The sequence below is a fragment of the Tursiops truncatus genome, chromosome 15, assembly GCF_011762595.2.
Source record: "Tursiops truncatus isolate mTurTru1 chromosome 15, mTurTru1.mat.Y, whole genome shotgun sequence".
NCBI lineage: Eukaryota > Metazoa > Chordata > Mammalia > Artiodactyla > Delphinidae > Tursiops > Tursiops truncatus.
The window spans coordinates 75,112,262-75,136,128 of record NC_047048.1 but is presented as its reverse complement, the minus strand read 5'-3'; the positions used below and the strand labels follow the sequence as shown (position 1 = coordinate 75,136,128).

General features: G+C 50.6%; 1 protein-coding gene and 1 long non-coding RNA gene across 4 annotated transcripts in view; both read right to left on the bottom strand.

Moving 5' to 3' along the window:
• Positions 1-23,867, bottom strand: part of LOC141276560 (uncharacterized) — a 231,818-nt gene that overhangs the window by 194,146 nt on the left and 13,805 nt on the right. Inside the window, exon 3 of one of the 3 annotated variants that reach the window (XR_012326393.1) lies at positions 14,323-20,788. The exons of the other annotated variants lie outside the window; for them this stretch is intronic. This is a non-coding gene — a long non-coding RNA (uncharacterized lncRNA). Of the gene's footprint in view, positions 1-14,322; positions 20,789-23,867 lie in introns of those variants that run through there. 3 annotated transcript variants of the gene reach the window in all.
• On the bottom strand, positions 11,752-14,147 carry CEBPB (CCAAT enhancer binding protein beta). Its single transcript, XM_004329607.4, has one exon. It carries the CDS (start codon positions 13,416-13,418, stop codon positions 12,381-12,383), a length of 1,038 nt encoding a protein of 345 aa, XP_004329655.1. The 5' UTR covers positions 13,419-14,147; the 3' UTR covers positions 11,752-12,380.

The window sequence follows — 23,867 nt, the reverse complement described above, 5'->3', positions numbered from 1 at the left end:
CGGGGGCTACTCTTCGTTGCGGTGCGCAGGCTTCTCATCGCGGTGGCTTCTCTTGCTGTGGAGCACAGGCTCTAGGCATGCGGGCTCAGTAGTTGTGGCTTGCGGGCTCTAGAGCTCAGGCTCAGTAGTTGTGGCGCACGGGCTTCGTTGCTCTACGGCATGTGGGATCTTCCCGGACCAGGGCTCAAACCTGTGTCCCCTGCGTTGGCAGGCAGATTCTTAACCACTGCACCACCAGGGAAGCCCTGGGCTCTGATTTTATAGAACTGAGGCTCCAGGTGGTTCTAGTTCTGGGCAGAGAGAGACAACTAACACTGACATGTAGCAGATTCTCAGTAAACAATTTGTAGGCAAAATGAATTGTGATAATAATTGATATTTATTGAATACTTACTATGTGCCAGGCACTGCTCTAAGCATTTCACTTGTATCATCTTACTTCATCTCACCACACCTATGAGGTAGGTACTATTACTGCCATCCCCATTTTGCAGAAGAAAAAACCGAGGTACAGAGAAGTTAAGACACTTGCCCAAAGGCACAAGCTGTTAAGAGGAACATGAGTGGATGAATGAATGAATGAAATGAAATGAAATGAATACCAGTCCCCATCTATATTAGCGTTTTTCCTTCAAACATTACTGAATCAAAAGTCTGGTTACAACTCTTCCTGGGGCATAACAACCCCAGTCCAACCCCCCGACTCCCTGGTCCTCTCCAGAGGGAGAGGTCAGCCCCTCTCCCTCTCACTGCCTTAAGGGACTGTGTCCCCAAACCTGAGCCTGAGGTAGAGACTTACGCCACAAAGGCCTAGGGACCCTATTTTAATGGGACCCTTTTGTTTATCAAGGGCTTATTTTCCACCAAGCTCCATGCTACACAACAGTCAGGAATGTGAGAGACCCATTGCACAGACGAGGAAACTGAGGCTTAGAAGGGGAGGTCATTTATTCCAGGTCAAACATCTAAGTGACAAACACTTAGTGACCCACACCCATCTGACTCGTGAGCCCCACAGGGAGACAGAAGGAACAAAGGGCGATGAGGAAAAACTGACATTGGCAGGGGGATCATGAACAATCAAGCTCATCCCTCGATCACAGTCTCCCCCAAACTCCATCTCAGTATCCGGACAACCTAACCTACACAGAGACACATTCAATGACATCATTACAGTGTTTGTGGCTGAGGAAACTTGGAGGCCACATCAGTGTCCATCATAATGGGAAAAGTACATTAAAATGGGGCAGATACATCAGAGGAATGTTATGCATCAGAGTAAAAAGCAATGAAGAGCAGCATGGAGACATCTCTAAAACATAGTCTTCCAGGAATGGATCTGATGTGGTTGTCCCTTATAGTATTGCCTGAGCTAGAAAAAGGTGGGAAACAACTTAAATGTCCATCAAAAGGGGACTGGTTCAATGATTATGGTACATCCGTGCAATGGAATATTGTGTGATCATTGAAAAGACTGAGGCAGCTCTACAGTAGCACTGATATGAACAACCTCCAAGATACACTGTTCAATGAAGAAAGCAAAGTACAGACCATGATGGAAAGCGCCACAATGTGACGTGTGTAAATATCGTGTGCGTGTGCTCCACCTCACACAGACAATCTGAAACAAGAAAAACTGCTGGGAACTGCACTGACCTCTGGGGAAGGGAACTGAGAGTGTGAGGGCTGAAGTGAGAGGGAGACCAACTTTTCACTGCAAACCCTTTCATACCTTTTGGAATTTTGAACAATGAGCATATATTATATATTTGAATTAGATAAATTTAAAAGAAAAATGCAGAGAGGCCATGGGGGAGTTCAACTGAAATCATCCACAAGAGAGGTGACATAGTGTGGGGATCACAGGAGGGTAAGGAGGGCGTCCAACTGGGGAGAGGGGCCAAGGGTGTGTGTGCAGAGACAGAAAATTGGTTACACGCAGGGGACTGTCAAATAAGTAAATATATTGAGGATAATGCGAGCCAATTTTCTCACTGTTGAAAAGAGAGTTCCTAATATGGAAAGAGAGAAAATCAGGATAAATGTTGTGGTGATGGACTGGAACTAGAGTTATCAGCTGTAAACTCATAGTCTTCTAAATAGATGATAATGATGAAGATAGATAGACAGATAGATGCAGAAATAATATGGATGTAAATATATGTCTATATACATACACACACACACACACACACACACACACACACACACAGCCCTAAGAGAGCCTGGGAATAGGGACACCTCAGCAGCAATGAGCACACTTCCTGCCAAGACGTTGGCTTCTAAATACTGTTCTCTACTAAAAGGAGCCCGGGCTCCTAGGAGAAATGGCTAATTCCAGGGCTGGAGCAGGGAAAGCACTAGCTGAACCTGGAACACCTCCTGCCAGAAGGTAAGAGAAGTGCTCAAAGAACGATGGTGACATGTCAGAAGGGCAAAGAAGCTCAAAAAAATAAATTAATCATTGTAAGTTTGATGAGGAATGGGATATTTACATGGTTTCAAAGTACCTCCCCTCAAACAGTTATTAATTGCAAAGGGGAAAAAAGTAACTTTATAGATGTGAATTCCCCCAGATATCTCTTCAATCAAGTGATCAGAGTGAACATCACCATCCTCACCACAAGGAAAAAAAATTTTGTAACCATGTGAGGTGATGGATGTTCACTAAACTTATTGTGGTAATCATTTCATTATATATACATGTATCAAATCATTCTGTTGTACATCTTAAACTTATATGATGTTATACATCAATTATTTCTCAGTAAAACTGGAGAAGGGGGAGTAAACACCATCAACACTAGGACAAAGAGAAGAACACAGCATCACTTCTGTGATTTATATGCCTGACCTGAACACACATGACCTGAATCTAACCACAAGGAAACAACAGGCAAACCAGGTGAGAGACATGCTACAAAATAGCTGGCCTGTCATCCTCAGAAGTGTCAAGGTCATGAAAATCAAGGAAAGACTGAGGAGCTGTTCTAGATTAAAGGAGAATAAAGAGACATGGCAACTAACTACAGCATGTGATTCTGAACTGGACCCTTTCACTGGACATTATTAGGGCAACTGGTGAAACTTGAATGGGTCTGAGTACACGGCAGTAATGTAGAATGTTAATTTCCTGATTTTGATGGTTATATTGTGGTTATATAGAAAATATCCTGTTTGTAGGAATTATATACCAAAGTATCAGGGGGTGATCAGGCAACAGGGAGGGTCAACAATTGATTCTCAAATAATTCAGGAAAAAAATGTTCTTTATACCATATTGGTAACTTTTCTATAAATTTGAGATCTTTTTCAAAATAAAAACTGCTAGGGGCTTCCCTGGTGGCGCAGTGGTTGAGAGTCCACCTACCGATGCAGGGGACACGGATTCGTGCCCCCGTCCGGGAGGATCCCACATGCCGCGGAGCAGCTGGGCCCGTGAGCCATGGCCGCTGAGCCTGCATGTCTGGAGCCTGTGCTCCACAACGGGAGAGGCCACAACAGTGAGAGGCCCGCATACCGCAAAAACAAAATAAAAAATAATAAAAAAAAAACAAAAAAAACTGCTAGAGACTGAATGTTTATGTCCTCCAAAATTCATGTGTGGAAATAACTCAATGTGAGGGTATTTGGAGGTAGGGTCTTTGGGAAGTGATTAGGTCCCATTAGGAATGGGCTTAGTTCCCTTATAAAGAGACCGCAGAGAGCTCCCTTGCCCTTTCTGCCATGTGAGGACACGGCATCTGTGAATCAGGAAGCAGGACCTCACCAGACACCAAATCTGATGGCAATTTGATCTTGAACTTCTCAGCATCCACAACCGTGAGAGATAAATTTCTGTTGTTTATAAGTCACTCAGTCTATGGTATTCTGTTATGTCAACCAAACTGACCAAGAAAGAAAGCTTTTTTCAAACAGAAAACAAGTAAGAAACGGAATAAGATCTAGGATTGAATATGATTAACAGGAATTAAACACATACTCATAGCATTTCCTATGACTCAGTAAGGCACTCCTAGGTATATGCCCCACTGAAATATGTACATATGTTCACCAAAGACATGTATTCTAGAACGTTCATTGCAGCCCCAATTTTAAGACCTAAAAGCTGGAAACAACCTAAATGTCCCTCAGCAATAAAATGGGTAAATGTATTGTGGTACATCCATACAGTGGAATTCTGTTCAGTAACAAAAAGGAACAACACTGATACACACAGAAACTTGGATCAATGCTGCAGTTACAATATTGAATAAAAGAAGTCAGATACAAGAGGATGCCTATTGTGTGATTCCATTTGTGTAAAGTGCAGAAATAGGCAAAATTAGTGTTTGCGGTTAGAAATCAGGATAATGATCACCCTTAGGTGGGGGGGTGACTCGAAGGGGCCTCTGGGGCTCTGAAATGGTCTGTGTTTGCATCTGGAAGCTGGGTACACGCATGGGTCCACACGGGGAAAATCCATTGAGCTGTATACCTATGCTGTGTGCACTTTCCTGTATGTGGATATTTCACCGGGAAGAAAAGACATAAAACGATGAGATGCATAAATAAGGATAGACATTAACCACATTGGGGTGAGAGCTATGAGAAGTGGGTGGAATGGATGTGGGGAGCCAGGATGAAGGCAGAGAATAAAACGCAATGCAGACCTTGAAAGGACTGACAGCAATCTCGTCCTAAGAACCGGGAAGCGTGATTAGTTACTGCTCTACACCTGAGTTTCAAGACGCAAGGAAGAAACGGGTCCCCATCATCTGTATGTCCCTCACCAGCCCACGAGAGCTTCAGCAAGCTGAGCTTGATGCCCAGCCCCATTCGGCATGAGAGGACTGAGGCCTGGCTTGGGTAAAGCAGCCCAGGCAGCCCCAACTCCTACCCCAGTTCTCTCTCCTTCACAGCCTACTGACCCCCCACCCACCAGTTTCTCTGAGGAGCCATCTTCCTCCCTGGCCACCTCCAACCTCCAGGGCTCCAAGGGCTGGGGCCTGTGAGGCAGGAACCTGGTGACAGCTGTAAAAATAAAAACTCACCTGCCCACAGGTGTGTGGGAGTCTGTAGGAGTCTCTGGCCTACAGACTCACCTCGCAGAGATCCCAGCTGGGCAGGCCCCAGGCAGGCTGGCCAAGTGCCTCCCAAGCACCGGTAGGCCAAGGGCTCAGCAGAGCAGAAGGGTTATCTGGGGTGGTGTGGGGTATCTGGTCCCAGCACAGCTGCCAATACACTCTGTGAGCTGCAGCAGGGGCTGACCCTCTCTGTTTTCAAACTGAGGGCCTCCTTGGTGGATCACATATGGAAAGTGCGGAACAGGATTTGAGCTCACTGGGGTTAGCAGAAGAGATTCTGTCCATTCCAGGCGCCTGATTCAAGCCTGCCCTAATAGGCACTGAGATTCAGTCTCAGAGGAGACACCTGAGGACAGGCAGAAAACTTTCATGACAGATATCTTCATGCATTACTTCTGTAATTAAAATGAATTGAAAGAAATCCTTCCACCACATCTGATGGGAATTATTCTTCCTAAGCAAAGAGCAAGCCCCTCGTTTTGAGCTCCTGTGCAATAGTATCAGTAGAACATTCTCAGACAAGGAAGCACTGGGGCATCACTAAGAAACGCAGGTCACAAAATAGCTCACATAAGTTGATTCTGTTTTGGCAAATATATCAGTTAGAAATAGATTCAGCTGCCAGTGACAGGAAGCCAAAATGTCAGAGACCTCAATAAGCACAGATTTATTTTCCTATCATGTAAACAGGTCCAGAGCAAGGAAGACAAGGAATGGTATTGCTGTTCCATCACCATCAAGAACCCAAATGCCTCTTACCTTTTGGTTTCACCACTCTCTCCATGTTTCAATGTCTGCCTAATGTTCAAAATGGTCCTTGAAGCTCCAGCCATCACATTCCAGGCAGGAAGCAGAAAGGGTGGGGACTGGGGGGATTGCAGAGGAAGGAGGCAAAAGGGAACGTATCTCACAGCTGAGTCAGCCCATTTTAAGGAACGTTCCTGGAAACCTCACCTACAACCTCTATTTATATCTTATTGGTCACCCCTAGCTGCAAGAGAAGCTGGGAAATGTAGTCTTAGTAGGGCACTTGCCCCCAACAGTAGAGAGGTCCCATTGTTAAGGAGGAAAGGGGGATGGTGTGTGAGTATCAAACAGACGTTAGCTACCCTGAAGAAAAAGTACACATAGAACAAAAATTCTGGAAGGAAATAACTGCTGCATACAGAGGTCCCTCTCTCTCTACAATCACCCTGCATGAATTAACCTGTCAAAACTCTACCAAACACTATGAAGAATTTTACTCTCTTCTTGTTACAGATGGGGAAACTGAGACACAGCGAGATACAGTCACTTGCCCCGAACCACACAGCCAGGAAATGGTAACTTCAGAACTAGAATACAGGCAGCCAATTCTTCTAGCATCTGGGCTCTCAACCCACCAAGATGCTAATGATGTTATTAATAACAATGATGATGGCTAATTCTTACTGTGTGCTGGCACTGCTCGAAATATGTTGCATGGATTAACTCATTTAATCCTCACAACAACTTTATGAGGCAGGTACGATCATTATTCCATTTTAGAAACAAGGACATTAAGGCACAGAAAGGTGAACTGACTTGCCCAAGGCCACACAGCAAGTGTTAACAGGGTTTATTTCTGGGTAGTAGAATTATGGGTGCTTTTTATTCCCTTCTTTTATTGATACTCTGTATTATCTAACCATCCCACCATGATCGTACACTACTTAGGAAATCAAATAAAAAGAAAACACCCCTCCTGGAGTCCAGCCTCCTGCCTTCCCCCTAGCCACCTACTACCCCACCCAGAGGCCTCAGGGAGGCCTGGCCCCGCCTCCCTCCCCAGCCTCCCCTCTCCCCTCCTCAGTGCCCTCTCCCCTGCAGTCCCTGCTTCCCAAAGAACTCTCCCTCTCTTGGCTCCCAGCCTTTGCTCCTCCCTTACCCGTATCCTGGCATGCCCTTCCCCTCATTCCTGCCTGGTGAACAGCTCCCTATGGCTCCAGGCCCTGGGTCAGAGGATCCTCACCCACAAAGTCTCCTGGGCCCAGGCAGGCAGGCTCCTTCCGCTCTTCACCCACTGCACTTTGCCTAATCCAGAGGCCAAAGGACATGTTTCATCCCATCGATAAACTTGTCAAGGGCTTTCTGGGTGCCAAGCCCTGGCAGGGACACCTGCTCATTCATCCTCATAACAACCTCTCTGAGCCTCACCCTGGCCTCCATGGCCCTGCAAGAAAGACCCTGCACCCCTCTGTCCTCCTTTCCCCACTCGACCCCTGGCTGCCTCTACTCTAGCCATACTGGCTCCTCACTCTTTCCCTGACACACTGAGCTTGGTCCTGTCTCAGGGCCTTTGCACCTGCTGCTCCTTCTGCCTGGAATGCTCTCTAAACACTCTCCCCAGTCACCCTCTACCACTTTCTCCAAGGCCTTAATACAGTCTGAAATTAGCCTGCTAATCCATCATCCATCTCCCCCAGCAGGATGTCAGCCCCAGGGACACAGGGACTGTCTTGGGCTCACGTGGCGCTAGCTGAATATGTAAATGGAAGCTGGTACTGCTCTTTGTTCATGGGTGAGGAAGCCCAGGCCCAAATTTGTCAAGAATCTTGCTGGAGGTCACCCAGCAAATAAGGGGCAAAACTCAGAGGTGTTTTTTTCCCCTGCCTCTTACTCAAAGATGGGCCAAAGAGTGCAAAATTGAGGTTTGCCCACCTGTTCCCCCACATGCAGTAACTAGCCAACAGGAAAGTGGCTTCGCCTGGGTCTCAGACAGACATGGATTCAAATCCCAACTTTTCTGCTTTCTGGGAAAGTGATGTCCCTTCTCAGAGCCTCAGGTCTCCACTCTTTGAAACGGGACTCCTACTTCTTGTTCTCAGAGGGCACCTGGGAGGGGCTCAAACTCCAACCCCCAATTCCCCAGCCCACCCTGGCCTGCCTCACCCCCTGCACATGGCTACGGCCAATACAAGGTTGAAAACCCCCAAGGAGGGGCGGCCAGCCGGCCAGCCAGCTGGGGCCTCTGGGGCTCCATCACTAGTCACCCAGGTGGTCAGCCAGGCCGAGAAAGGACTAAGGGGGTGGGGGGCAGGAGAGGAAAGCAGAGCAGATGAGAGGTTTGGGGCCATGGAGGGGGAGGCAGGAGGAGAAGGCCTCGTGCTAGTCACTCACCAGTCGTTGGGCCAGTGCCTTCATCTCTCTGTGCCTCAGTTTCCCCAACTAGGGAAGGGGGATGATAAACAGCGCCCAAGTCATTGGATTATCACAAGGATAAAAGGCACGTAAGGCACACACGGTAACACCTGGCGTAGAGTGTGTGCTCAGGAAACCGAGGCTCTTCCCCCCTCACACCTCACCTGGCTCAGGCCTCTGCTCAGATGCCACCCACTAGGAGAGGCCTTCTTGGACCTCCCCACCCCTCCCTGCCCTACTTTCCTTCCCTCAGAGCGCTCGTCCCCACCTGTCATTACCTTGTTCTACTTACTAGATACTGTCTTGTCTCTCCCCATAAATTGTCACCTCCATCTTGGTCACCACATGTCCCTAGCACCCAGCATAGGGCCTGACACAGAGCAGGTGCTCAATAAATGTTTACTGAATAAGTAAAAAAAAAAAAAAAAACTGGACAAATAAATATCTCAGAAACAAGGACAAAACAGTCCCAGGGAGGTCTAGACATGGTTTGGGTGGAGGAGGACACACTCTTTAGGTATTTAGACGGGGAAGTCCCGCTTCTCTTTCCTACCCACAAATTCCACCATTCTTAGCTGTGCAACCTTAGATAGGTCACTTCCCCTCTCTGAGCCTGCTGGCTTGGCAGGAAAATGCCAGCAACAAAAGCCATGGCCTCCAAGAGCACACGGCCCGGTATCCGGCAGTGTCTCCAGCTTTCATTTCTGACACCCACTTCTATCCTTGGTAAGATCACCAGGCTGTGGGGCAACTACACAAGATTATGAGGTGTAAATGTGTTGTCAACTCTCCTGTCCTGAGCAAACATTGGTTGGGCTTCCCAGCTAGCCTCAGTGGTCAACCCCACTAAATGGGTCTGTGGTTAACATGACCAGCCTTCCCGGGCAGTTGGAAGAAACCAGCAAATCCATCTACGCCAAGGTCTAGGCGTGCTATTTTGCACATCATAAACACTGAACTTGCATCCACTATTATTCCTGTTCCTCAAGGCACGTCCCTGGCCTCCTCGTGCTTCACCCCATCCAGCTCTCTTTCTTGTTTCCCAGCTTTTGAACGGACTGGCCCCTCCTACCTGCAAGCCTGTAGCTCTCCTAGCCTAGTGATCCATAGGGTAGGTGTCCCCCCATTTATGATATTTCCTCAAGTCCTTTGGGCACAGCTCTGGCCACAGTGCTCCCACAGGCCACCAGGACCACCATCAGAGCCCTCAACCTGTTAACTATTTCTCCAAGTCCTCCTCAGGGGTAGTCAGATGGGATTGGGTTCAAACTCCCTTAATGTTGCTTCCAAACTGTGAAACCATAAGCAAGTCACTTAACTCTGGCACTTGGGGTGCCTAAGCCCGGGGTGGGGCAAGGAGCCCTCCAGGAAGGGCCCAAGATTTGGGGTGGGGGCTGGGATGACCAGCCAGGCTCTCAGCCCTAAGCTTTCCCCAGAGACTTGGGAGTCGGACTTAGCTTCCTAACTGGCTCCACCCTTGCTCTAACCCCACTGAGCACTAACCCCGCTACTGTGGGCCTCAGTTTACTTTTGTAAAACCAGTGTAGCACCTTCCCTGGGTGCTTATTCAGATTATAGGGAGGGTGCACTCAACACTCGTTCTCAGGCAGCACTCAGGAAGGGGGAGCCTGGGGGTCACTCTTTGACCAGGCTGCTCCCCTCTCACCACCTCTGCGTCCTCTGGTGACAAAAATGGGTGAGCAGCACGCATCAGCCAGCTCTCCATGACCAAAGGAGTAGGGATTAGAGAGGTTCGTTCCTAAATGGCAACTTGCCCCCCACCAAAAGACTGAGCTACCTCCTTCCCTAGGTCCAGCCCCCAGGCTCTGCCCTTCAGCAGGTAAATCCTAGAGGCAGTTGAGCCGATGTGCTCGTGCTGACACTGGACTGACTTGGAGGTTCCAGGTTCCCATCAGTCATCAGGCAGCCCAGGATAAGACCTGTCCGGGGCCACACTGGAGGCCCAGGACCAAAGTGAGGTTATTTGTGCCCAGTGCTCTGTACAGCCCTCAGGCCACGAGCAGGAGACACTAGGGTTAGAGGGATGGTGTTTGCCTTGATCCTCAGCTCCATAATGGTGGGGGCTGAGTGTCTCTGTTTCCCATATCCTGGCCTCCCACAGGGAAGGAACATCCAGGCCTCCAAAGGGAAAGGGAGGGCAAAAGCATTTCCCCTTCTCAAACCACAAAATCAGCAGCTGCTCCCAAGATCCCAGGCTGCCCCAGGCCCTCAGCAAACTAAGCTATGAAGCCCCCCACTCCACTCTCCCTCCACCCCCAAATTCCTAGAGCAGGGGGCCCCCAAACCAGTTTCTCACCCTTTTGGATTTGACAGCCAAAAGGCTGTTCCACAGCTCTAAAAGCAGGCCTTGTAATGGTAGCAACCTCTCCAAAGGTTGCTGTGAGGTTTAAATGAGATGGGGCAGGTCCAGGGTTTACTGGACACTGGCCCCTGGCAAGCGCTGGCCATGCTCGCGCTGCGCTTTAGACTCAAGTGCCAAATGCCAGGAGCCTCCCAGAGAAAAATAATAACAAGAGCAAATGCTTATATAACACCTCCTGCGTGCCAGGCACCGTGGGACACTGTACGTGTATCCACCAACCCCTCCGTCTACATCCTCAACTCTCAGGAATGCTGTCCAGGGCTGGAATAGGGGTGGAGGTGCAGTGCGAACGGGTGGGTGGGAGGGTATCAAGGGGTGGGGAAGAAGCCTCGCCTGGGGCCATTTCTGTCCCAGGGAATCAGGGACTGCAGCCCTGGGTTCACACCTGGGCTCAGCCGCCTTGAGCAGGTGAGGTTGGGCCTCAGTGTCCACAACTGGGCAAAGAGGACAAATGGCACATCTCCCACTCCTAGGAAGAGGAGTGGAAGTACAGGAACCCTTCCCCCCACTTCCCCTACCTGGCCCGGATTCTCCCCTCCCGCTGGCCAGGGACACAAACCCAAGCTTGCCACCCAGGCCACTCTCTTAAAAATACACATACACACACACGCTATTTTCTAAACAGCCGGCCCCACTTCACTTTCCAAAAGAATCTGCCCCATCTTGGGCTCAGCAGGACCAAGACCTGTATCCCCTCCCCTTTCAGAGTCACAGTTCTGCTGGCTGGGTCCCCAAGCACTGCGCAGAGGTCAGAGCCCTCCAGGCCCGTCTAGACCCAAGCCTAGCACTCAGGACCAGCCAGAGTCCCTGAAGGCCCTCCCCAAGCAAGGTTCCGAGTCACTCCTCCCCAGCACCCAGCGGCACTGAGTCACCCTGAAAGCCTGGCCCAGCACTCCTCTGCCCCTCCCCCGCCCCAGCCTGGTACCCCCATCTCCAAGCACAGGCCCTGGGGGAGTAGCAGAGGAGAAAAAGCAGCTGCAACCCCCCCCCACCCAACCACCTAAAGAGCCAAAAATAATAGCAGCTCACACACACACAACAACCCCACACACGCCAGAAAAGCAAATATAAAATCATAAATCCAAAATAAAGGGGAAAAAAAAAATCAAAGCCAACTACTGCCCCCAAAAGGCTCTTTAACCATTCTCAAAAAACAAAAAAAAAAAGTTTATTAAAAGTGTTCTTAATGCTTGAACGGAAAAGATTCCCAAATATACAGATGCCTCTTTTCTCATAGAAATAGATTATTTTTTTATAATACAAAAAAAAAGACCAAAAAAACAACAACAAAAACAAAAACAACAGCAACAGCAACAACCCCGTAGGAACATCTTTAAGCGATTACTCAGGGCCCGGCTGACAGTTACACGTGGGTTGCGTCAGTCCCGTGTACACACGCGTTCAGCCATGTTTAAACCGATTGCATCAACTTCGAAACCGGCCCGCCCGCCGGCGCCTGGAGAGGGGTCAGAAGGAGAGGCAGAGTTTATCATTCATCTGTACACATAGACATCTCTTCTTTAAATAACACCACGGGCGGGCGGCCCATCTGCATGTGCGGTTGGTGTGGACAAAAATATAGATATATATATTTAATAAAATATTAAAATTACCGACGAGCTCCCCGCGCTGCCAAGTGCCCCAGTGCCAAAGTTTTGCCGGCGCCACCAGGGGCGGGGGCGGGAGCGCGGGCGCTTCCCGGAGTCTCGGTGGCCGCGGCGCGCCCGGCAGCGCGGAGGCCGGCCGGCAGGGGGACGCGCGCGGGGGCCGCGCTAGCAGTGGCCGGAGGAGGTGAGCAGGGGTTCTGGCAGCTGCTTGAACAAGTTCCGCAGGGTGCTGAGCTCGCGCGACAGCTGTTCCACCTTCTTCTGGAGCCGCTCGTTCTCGGCCGTGAGCTCCAGGACCTTGTGCTGCGTCTCCAGGTTGCGCATCTTGGCCTTGTCGCGGCTCTTGCGCACCGCGATGTTGTTGCGCTCACGCCGGATCTTGTACTCGTCGCTGTGCTTGTCCACGGTCTTCTTGGCCTTGCTCTTGACCTGCGAGGGCGCCGGCGCCGCCCCCACATAGCAGGCGGCCGGGGGCGCCTTGGCGTCTGCTGGGCTTGGCGTGCCGGGCGGGCTGGACGACGAGGACGTGGAGAGGCTCCCGCTGCTGCCGCTCGGCACCGCCTGGTAGCCGAGGTAGGCGCGCAGCGCGTACGGGAAACCAGCCGCCATGCCTGCGGCGCCGCCGCCCGGCGCTCCGGCCTCCTCCTTCCGCTTGCAGTCCGCGGGCTCGAAGCCCGGCTCCGCCTTGAGCTCGGCCGGCTGCGGTGGCGGCGGCGGCGGGGGCGGCGGGTGTAAGGGCGCGAAGCAGCCCGGGTGCAGCGCGCCCTTGGCGGCCCCCAGACGACCCAGGCTCACGTAGCCGTATTCGGCCGCCTTCTTGCAGTTCTTGCCCCCGTAGTCGTCAGAGAAGAGGTCGGAGAGGAAGTCGTGGTGCTGCCCGGAGGAGGCGGGAGCGGGGGCGGGCGCGGGCGGAGCCGCCTCAAAGGTGTCCGTGGCCGGCGCCGGGGCCTGCGGCGCGCCCAGCGGCTCCAGGTATGGACTGAAGTCGATGGCGCGCTCGTGGTCACCGATGCTACCCAGCTCGCCGGCGGGGGGGCGCGGCCCGGGTCTGGCCGCGGGGGGCGCCGCGGGGGCCGCCTTGCCGCCGTACGCAGCAGCCAAGCAGTCCGCCTCGTAGTAGAAGTTGGCCACTTCCATGGATTTAAAGGCAGGCGGCGGCGGCAGGGGGAGACATGCTGGGTCCCAGGCCACCAGGCGTTGCATGAACGCGGGTGCCCGGGGAGGGGGCCTGGGGCTGCCCGCTCCGGCCGGCCCGCAGGTGGCGCGGCCTCCCAGCTCCGAACTGTCGCTGCTGTGTCCCTGATGCTGTTGCCGCTCCCTCCGGCGTGGCCGCTATTAGTGCGGGGGCTGGCGGCTGGACCCTCGGGTGGGTCCCCTTCCCGGTCCCGTGCGCGGCTCTGACTCGCTAAAGTTTCTCCTGAGCCCGGTTATTTATAAGGCGGGCCATGGCAACGGCTGCGTCACAACTGGAGGCCGCCCCAGCCCCTCCCCAGGCACGCAGAGGACACGCTGTGGCCGCCCGAGACCCCCGGGAGGGCGGCGGTGGGGCGTAGTGGCCAGACTGGAGACCCAGAGCGCGCCCTCGGGGGTCCCTCGGCCTGGTGGGGGGCGGCATCGCCCCCTGCCCATTCCCACCCGGCGGCCCCGGGATTGGGAGCGAGAGAAGGCGCTAACCCGCCCCCGGACCGCCCCCTCTGGGCTGGAGGCTATACTAGAAGGGAGGGGAGAATCCGGGGAGGGGGCAACGTGATCTTCTTCTCCCACCCCAAACACGGCCGCGGCCCGCCCCCTGCTGGAGGAGGCGCTGGCTTCAGGATCGGCTGCAACCAGTCCCGACTCTCCACCGAAGGGACGCGCTCCAGGCGGGATGCTGGAGACCCCAGCTCTGGCTCCCGGAGAGGTGACCCATCTCCACGGCCCTTCCCTGGGTCCAGCCTCGCCCCTAAACTTGCCCCCATCCCCAGATCTTGGAAGGAGGGAATTTCACACCTGTGGCGACTTCCTGTCTTAAATACGAAGACCTGGGTTTGGGGGCCTTCAGGTCAGGGGCGAGCTCCACTTGGGCCTGTGCCAAGGTCGACCGCGCCCCTCCCCTAGCCCCGCCCACCGCACCTGCCCGCCCCTCAGACCACACCCGGGTCATCTCCAGCCCCACCACAGCCCGACATGGGCCCCGGGAGGGTGGAAGGGGACGGGGGTGCTTGTCTTCAACACACTGTGTGACCTTGGGCAAGTCACTTTACTTCTCCAAGCTTCAGTCCGTGAAGGTGTCGTTACTGTTATTATTATTAGTTGTATTACTGTCTCCACCACAGACTCCCAAACATAAGGCTTACGGCTCTGGGACGCACATCGTAAAGAAGGGCCTTCTCCCAGGGTACAAAGAGGCCCAGAGGCCCACAGCACACCCAAGATCACATGGCCTCATGTCCCCCACTGTTCTCAGAAGGAAAGCCCTTGTCCAGGCACCCTCAGACCTATTTGCACCCGAGGCCAAAACACCTGTTTCTGAGGCTGGTGGGGTGGGGGACCAGCCAGGCTCAGGAGGGGCCATGCAGGAGAGACCAGGTCCCTACTGGGCGGTGAGGGTGGGCCTGGACCCAGAGTTTGCTTTTTCACCCTGCCAGAAGCATGCCCTTGCTGCCCCCCTGGTTCACAGATGGGGAAACAAGATGGCCCACCTGGATCTGAATTTAGGCCTGAGGCCCTCCCTGCAGAGTGGGCTCCAGCGGCCCCTTACCCTCTCCTGAGCCATTCCGAGGCCATTTGGGCAGCTCCTGGGCCTAACCCTCTGCCACCCCCGGCCCAGGCCGCCCAGGCAGGAGCTCCCAGCCTGCCTGGTTGCTGACCCCCAGCCCACTGACCCCAGCCCTGGCCCTGGCGGGCAGGTGGACATTGCTCAACCTTCAGCATTATCTGCTGAGCTGGGGTGACCTCCGCCCTGGAGAGCTGGAGAAATGACATCTCTTGAGTGCCCTTGGGGGGTGGGGGGCAGGGAGGAACAGGATGAAACACTGGCCCAGCCTGCTGGCTTTCTAGGCCTTCCCAGCAGCCTCTGGGCCAGGGAGGGATCCAAGGCCCCAGGGCCACCCAGCCAGGCCTCCCAAGCTGCAAAATGGGACACTCAGGGCTGAGCTTGAGGGCCACTGCCTCCAGGAGGCCCTCCCTGCCCCACCTGCTGGTGAACTTCCTTCCCAGCCCTTATCTCCAGCCACCGTTATCCTAGTTGTTTTGTCTGCCTCAGTCCCACTCCAGACTAACCCCTCCATGAGTGCCAGCCCTCAAATATGGGAACTCCTGGATCAGGCATGCTCAAAATGTACCAGGGGACGAATGCATTTGCTGTTACCTCTGGACCAAGACCGCTGTTTCCCCAGCTCTGCCCAAGGCAGCTCCTCAGGGCTCAGCCCAAAGGTTACCTCCTCTGAGAAGGCCTCCCTGACCTCCCCATCGAAAGTCCTAGGCCCTTGATCACTCCTTTCGCATCCCCCTGCTTCATCTCCTTCACCATTCTCAATTACAATCAACATTATCTCACCTACGCATCTTGATTTCTGTTCCCACTGCCCTCTCCCATTGTCAGCTCCAACAGGGCCAGGATTTTTGTTTGTTTTATTCACTGCGGTTCCCCCAGTGCCTAGAACAGTGCCTGGTACACAGGAGGTGCTCAATAAATGGAGGAGGCTGAGAAGAAGGTGAGGTTCCCCCACCATTAGCTGGGCTGTGTGACCTCAGACAAGATGGCTCCCCTCTCTGAGCTTCAGCACCCACCCCCACCTCTCAGGACTCTGGGGAGATGCTGTGAGACCTGGGGAGTCTGCAGCTAATTTGTGTGTGTCCTCACACAATCTTTCACCCTCTCTGAGCCATATTTTAAGCTCTTTACATATATTAACTCATTTAATCCTCCCGATAATTGGTAGGAAGCAGGTACTATTATTATCTCCGCTTTATGAATGAGGAAACTGAGGCCCAGCAGAGCTAAGTGTGTCCCAGGTCACATTCAAGGGGTGGGAAGGATTAAAGTCTTTCCAGCCCGACCTCCCGCTTTGGGTTTGTAACAAATCATAACGGGTCTGGCCGCAGGAGCCCCATTTTCTAAATGGAAAAGCTGAGGCTCAGATAAGGGCAGTTGGGGTCACACAGCAAGTCAAGGGGCAACCCAGACCCTGGGAACTAGCCCCCAAGGACCCGACTCAGTCCCATTGGGGTCTTGCCCTTCTGACCTCACCTAACAAATACTGAGCCTTTTGCTTCCCACTCTGCCCTGGCCTGACAGTGAAATCAGTGGCCGTTCCCACCCCAGTGCCACCCTAGGTGTCCTGCAGGGAGGCTGCGTGCACGGGTGACGTAAGCCCTTGTTTTCACAAGGCTCGTTGCTCAACAGGCCCTGCCTGCTGCCCCACCATTAATGCCCAGCCTTTCCCCGAGGAGGGCGGTGATGTGAGCTGAACCACTATGGCCCAGAGGCCTGGAACACGCCCCAGCGGGCCTGCAGGCAGCAAGGGCCGAGAAACCAGGATCCACCTGACACCACCCACAGTGACTTCTCCCAGTTACCGTCTGGCATAGGTGTCTGTAGGAACCTGGGGCGGGGAAGGGTCTCAAAATGGCAGCCAGCAGCCCTATCCAACCCAGAGACGTGTTCAGCTTGACCCCATAGTGTTTTGCTCCAGATTTTTTGTTTGTTTTGTTCTTTAATGAATGTATTGCCAACATTTAAAAAGCAAGACACTTCACATCAAAATTCAAACTTCCAGCTTCTCTTGTAAGACCGGAAGCCGTGGGCCGGGACCACATGGCTAGGAGTGGTGGGCAGGAGCCTGGCGGGGACTGTGGAAGAACAGGCACTTCCTACCCAGATACATGCCCCTCCTCTGCCCCCAAACTGCTTTAAGAATTCCTTCTCCCAGTCTCTGCAGCTTTTCTTTAGCCCCATTTGCAGGAGGAAACCAAGGCACCTTGCCCAAAGGGAGTGCCATTGTTGCTTCCTTGACAGAGAGAGGTGAAAGGGCTTAGAAATCAGCCAGCAGGTCGAAAAATAAGGCTGAAGGGGGAACCAGCAGAGATGGTCCATGGAGATTGTCTCTAGAGGATTTGGAGTTGGGGGTTGCAAGGAAGGACTTTTGTTTCTGCTCTGTACCCTCCTGGCTGTGGCACCCTCTAGACCTCAATCCCTGGTCTATTAAATGCGGGTAATTATATCCCCTCTCTCTTGGGCGTCTGGGCCTACTGTTCCCCCTCACACTGACCCACCTCAACACATGAGAGTGAATTACCTCCCCTTAGCCCCACAGAGGGCCTGACCTCGCAAGTCATGATAACCTCACAAATCAGGCAGGTGGGAAACAGGCCCAGAGTGGGTTAGGACTTCCCCCACCCAGGATCACAGTGAACTGGTAGAAGAGCCAAACTTAAAAGCCAGATTTCCCCTGATTCCTATGTCCGAGATTTTTCCCACCATGCCTCCTCTTTGAGACCTCACTTTCCCCGTCTGCCGAATGGTACCTAGGTTAGATCCCCGAGGGCTGCCAGGTCCAGTGTCCTGGGATCCGGAATTTTGGAATCCTGGGATACCCTTGGTGCTGGCTAGTGAAACTTGCCTGAGCATATGCTGCCACCACGTGGCGAGCTCTGGGAATGCAGGAGTGATTTAAATGAATTTTTTTGATGGAGGACCTACTGGGTACCTTGCTTATGGGATATAGAGGTCAGCACTATGGATATAATAGATGCTCACAGGATAAGAGCAAGCCATCGCTGAAAGAAATAAAAATGTCCAACAAACAGACGAAAGGTACTCACTTTAATTTAGTCATTCATCAAATATTTTTTGGCACCTGAGCAACATGGTTAAAAATATTTAAAAGATGCATTCTCTTTGACTCACAATTCCATTTCTGGAAAATTTGCCTAAATAAACATTCATAAATGTGTGTAAAAAAAACATTTTTGGCACTTACTGTGGCTCATGCCCTAGACACATATTCATGAACAAGACAGAAGTGATTCCTGTTCTCATGAAGTTGATATTCCTCTTGGGGAAGACAAACAATAACCAAGATAAATGAGTCAACTATAAAAAATGTTGTATTCTGGTAAGCACCATAGAGAGAAACACAGCAGAGGAGGAGCATGGGGAGTGCTGGGGGATTTTATTTTAACTTTAGACTGGTCCAGGGAGGCCTCATTGAAGTGACAGGCGAGCAAAAACATGAATGCAGTGAGGGAGTGGGCCATGCAGATAGCAGCAGCGAGAAGAGCAAGTGCAGGAGCCCTGAGGTAGAAGCATGCCTGGCCCATGTAGTCGCTGTGGGTGGAGTACAGGGGAAGTAGCGGGAAATTATCTCACAGAAATAGTGGAGGCCATATCACACAAGGGTTTGTGGGCCACTGTAAAGACTGGGGCTTTTACTTTGGGTTAGTGGGAGCCATGGAGAGTTCTGAGCAGAGGAGGGACAGTATCTGACTTCGGTTCTAATGGAATCCCTCTGGCTGCCTATGACGGATGGACTGTCCTGGAGGCAAGGGCAGAAGCAGGGATCCCAGTGAGAAGGTAACTGGAGTCATGAAAGCAGATGACGGGGGACTCCACCAAGCCATGGAGGTGGTGAGAAATAGTCTGAATCTATCTTAAAAGTAGAACCTGGGACTTTCCTGGTGGTCCAGTGGTTAAGACAACACGCTCCCAATGCAGGGGGCCGGGGTTTGATTCCTGATCAGGGAACTAGATCCCGTATGCCACAACTAAGGATCCCGCATGTTGCAACGAAGATACTGCACGTGGCAACGAAGATCCCACGTACTGCAACTAAGACCCGGCGCAGCCAACAGCCAAATTAAATAAATATTTTTAAAATTTTAAAAGTAGAACCTTCAGGATTTGCTGATAGATCCAGTTACAGAACAACCACACAATGGACCACTCTATAGCCATTTAAAGTGACAAGGTATATGACACAAAAAGTACTAGCAACCAACAGGAAAAAAGGAGATATATTTGATACATTCAAAATTAAAAACTTCTGGGCAGTAAAGGACAAAATCAACAGAGTGGAAAGACAGCCTACAAGATAGGGGAAAATATTTGCAAGTCACATATCTAATAAGAGGTTAATATCCAGAAAATATAAAGAACTCCTACAACTCAACAACAGAAAGGGCTTCCGTAGTGGCGCAGTGGTTAAGAATCCGCCTGCCAATGCAGGGGACACGGGTTCGATCCCTGGTCTGGGAAGATCCCACATGCCGCAGAGCAACTAAGCCGTGTGCCACAGCTACTGAGCCTGTGCTCTAGAGCCCATGAGCCACAACTACTGAAGCCCGCGTGCATAGAGCCCGTGCTCCACAACAAGAGAAGCCACCTCAGTGAGAAGCCTGCACACTGCAATGAAGAGTAGCCCCTGCTCACCGCAACTAAAGAAAGCCTGCGCGCAGCAACAAAGACACAACACTGCCAAAAATAAATAAATAAGTTTATTAGGGAAAAAAAACAACAGAAAAACGACTCAATTAAAATTGGGCAAAGGCTTAGAAGTAGGCATTTCTCCAAAGAAGATACATGAATGGCCAATAAGCACACGAAAAGATGTTCACAATCACTAATTATTACGGAAATGCACAAAACCACAATGATAGACTACCTCATACCCACAAGGATGGCTACCGTCAAAAAAAAGAAAAACAGAAACAAAATAACAAGTGTTGGTGATGACATGGAGAAATTGGAACCCTTTTGCATTGTTGGTGGGAATGTCAAATGGTACAACCACTGTGAGAAACAGTAAGGCGGTTCCTCAAAAAATTAAAAATAGAATTACCATACAATCCAGCAATTCCACTTCTAGGCATATACCCAAAAGAACTGAAAGCAGAGTTTTGAAAATACATTTGTACAACTATGTTCATAGCAGCAATTATTCACAATAGCTAAAAGGTGGAAACAACACGTGTCCACTGATGTATGAATGGATAAACAAAATGTGGTCTATACATACAAGGGAATGTTATTCAGCCTTTAAAAGGAAAGAAGTTCTGACACAGGCTACAACATGGATGAACCTTGAGGACATTATGCTAAGTGAAATAAACCAGACACAAAAGGACAAATATTGTCTGATTCTACTTATACGAGGTACCTAGAGCAGTTAAACTCACAGAGATGGAAAGTAGAATGGTGGTTTCCAGGGGCTGGGGAGAGGGGAAAGGGCAGTTGTTTAATGGGTACAGAGTTTCAATTTGGGAGGATGAAAAGTCCTAGAGATGGATGGTGGTGATGGTTGCACAACGGTGTGAATACATAATACTTAATGTCAGTGAACTGTAGTTAAGATGGTAAATTTTTTTGAACTTTTTTTAATTGCCGATTGATTTTAACTGTTTACTTAGTAACATTTTTAGGTTACAGAAGAGTTGTAAAGACAATACAGCATTCCCATAAAGTCTTTGTGCAGCCTCCTCTAATAATAGCATCTTACATAAACATGATACATTTATGAAAACTATTGGATTATAAGATGGTAAGTTTTACAGAGCTACTATATGATCCAGCAATCTCACTCCTGGACTTGTATCTGGAAAAGACAAAAACTCAATTCAAAAAGATACATGCACCCCAATGTTCACAGCAGCACTATTTACAATAGCCAAGATATGGAAGCAACCTAAATATCTATCGATAGATGAATGGATAAAGAAGATGTGGCATATATATATATATGAATATTAGTCAGAAAACAAAAGAATGAAATAATGCCATTTGCAGCAACATGGATGGACCTAGAGAATATTATACTTAGTGAAGTAAGTCAGACAGAGAAAGACAAATACTATATGATATCACTTATATGTGGAATCTAAAAAATAATATAAATAAATCTATATACAAAACAGAAACAGACTCACAGACATAGAAAACAAACTTATGGTTACCAAAGGGGAAAGAGAGGGGGAGAAGGATAAGTTAGGAGTATGGGATTGACAGATACAAACTACTATACATAAAATAGATAAGCAACAGGATTTACTGTACAGCACAGGGAACTATATTCAACATCTTGTAATAACCTATAATGGAAAATAACCTGAAAAAATATATATATGTATATATAAAACTGAATCACTTTCTTCACTGTATACCTGAAACTAACACAATATAGTAAATCAACTATACTTCAGGGACTTCCTTGGTAGTGCAGTGGTTAAGAATCCACCTGCCAATGCAGGGGACACAGGTTCAATCCCTGGTCCAGGAACTGGTCCGGAGCAACTAAGCCGGTGCGCCACAACTACTGAGCCTGCGCTCTAGAACCCATGCGCCGCAACTACTGAGCCCACGCACCCTAGAGCCCACAAGCCAAAACTACTGAGCCCACACGTCACATCTACTGAGCCCACACGTCACATCTACTGAAGCCTGTGCACCTAGAGCCCATGCTCTGCAATAAGAGAAGCCGCCACAATGAGAAGAGTAGCCCCCGCTCACCACAACTAGAGAAAGCCCGCGCGCAGCAACGAAGACCAACACAGCCAAAAAATAATAATAATAAATTAATTTTTAAAAAGAATAACGTCATCTTAAAAATATATATATATACTTCAATTTTTTTCACTGGTAAATTTTATGCTATGTGAATTTTACCACAATTTTTTTTAAAGGACAAGGTAGATCTTCATATGTCAGCATGGAGAGATGCCCAGTGGCATTGTGAGGTCAAAGAAAGGCATGGCAGAGCAGTATCCTGATAGAATCATGTTTGTCTTGAAAACCTTCGCCATTAGCTAAAAAAAGTTTTAATTGTGAATTCACACAGTGTTGATGAAGGTTCGGGGAAGCTAGCACACTTACACACTTTTAGTGGCTTTGCAAAGTGGTTCAACCTCTCGTACTTTGACCACAGCTATCAAAATGGGAAACATCATTGGGCCAGAAATGCTGGGCACTTATACTACAAAGACACTCACACCTGCACAAGCACAATGAACACTGCAATAGCAAATCTTGTGACATAACATCAGGGGCTGGTTGTTTCCAGGAACTACTCTCCAGCTGCCAAAAAGAATGGGGCAGGGGCTTCCCTGGTGGTCCAGCAGTTAAGACTCCACACTCCCGATGCAGGGGACCCGGGTTCGATCCCTGGTCAGGGAACTAGAGCCCGCATGCCGCAACTAAGAGCCCGCGTGCCGCAACTAAAAATCCCACATGCCGCAACTAAGACCCAGGGCAGCCAAATAAATATATAAATATTTAAAAAGAATGGGGCAGCTCTACGGGAGAGGATCCAGACCAGCACTGTCCCGCAGGACTTTCTGGGATGACCAGCATATTCCACATCTGTGCTGTGCCATGTGGGAGCTGCCAGCCACATGAGGCCACTGAGCACTTGAGATGTGGCTCATGTGACTCAGGAACTGAATTGTTTACTTCATTCAATTTCAATTAAATTTAAGTAGCCTCCTGTGGCTAGTGATGACTGTATTGAACCGCACACATCTGGGACCATCTCCAAGGTCTATCGTTAAGAGGAAAAGGCCAAGTGCAGGCCAGGATGTGTGGTGTGCAAACCCCACATAAATGAGGGGAGATACGGAAATGTCCTCGTGTGTTTTATGAGGATGTAGTCTCCTACTGCAAGAGCCATAAGAAACTGGCAGCACTGGCAGTGTAGAGTTCAGGGTGCTCGGAACGTTGTGTAATAACACACCCCAAAACTTAGCGGCTAACAACAACCCCCATTTTGTTTGCTCATGATCCTGCGAGTCAGGAATTGGGACAGGGCACGAGGGGACAGCTTGTCTCTGCTCCAGGGCTGGCTGCAGGCTGGAACATCCAAGGTGACTTCTCCATTCCCATGTGCGGCACCTCAGCTAGGCTGGCCTGAAGAGCTGATAGTTGCTGGAGCACGTCTGCCAGTGAGTTCTTCGTTCCCCAGTTCTCCATTATGTAGTTTCTCCCTTCACGTGTGGCCTCTGCGTGTGTGTTATTGTCATGTGGCCCCTGCATGTGGTCCAAGCTGTCTCTGCTGGAGTTCTCTCCTGTGGCCCCTCCAGGCAGCCTCTCCTCATGGTCTCCCCATCACAGTAGCTGCACTCCTTACACAGCAGCCGGCTTCCCCCATGGCACAGAAGTGAAAGCTGCTAGGCCTTCTTAGGCTGAAGCCCCAAACTGGCTCGCCACCATTTCTGTCACGTTCTACTGGAAAGGCCAGATGCAAGGGCTGGGGACTGCACAAGGGCATGCCTACCAGGAGGCTGGTTCACTGGGAGCCCCTAGAAGAAGTCCACTGCAGGAGGAGACCCACCTCCTTTTCTAACTTTAAAATGTTCACCATGGGTATGTATTACCTTATTACCATTTGTTGGAGCTTAGAAAGCCATGCATGGCATGGTCCTGCCTCCACGCCTTTGCTCCTGCTGTCCCCTCTGCCTCTACACCCTTCCCTCCCACCTCCAGCTGAGAAACGCCCTGAGAAACTTTCCCTGAATGCCCAAGTCAAATTACTCTCCACTTCCTCTGTGCTCCCTACACCTGGTGACCCTAGGATCTTATTCTGCCCCGGCTCCCGGCTGGAGTTAGTTTTGTGTAATCTCCCTCTCCTTGGAGCCCCTCAAGGTCAGCCCAATATAGGTCACCTCTTTACACACACACACACA

Excerpts from the sequence above, each read along its gene's own strand:
- CEBPB (XM_004329607.4), bottom strand. The coding sequence starts at position 13,418 with ATGCAACGCCTGGTGGCCTGGGACCCAGCATGTCTCCCCCTGCCGCCG.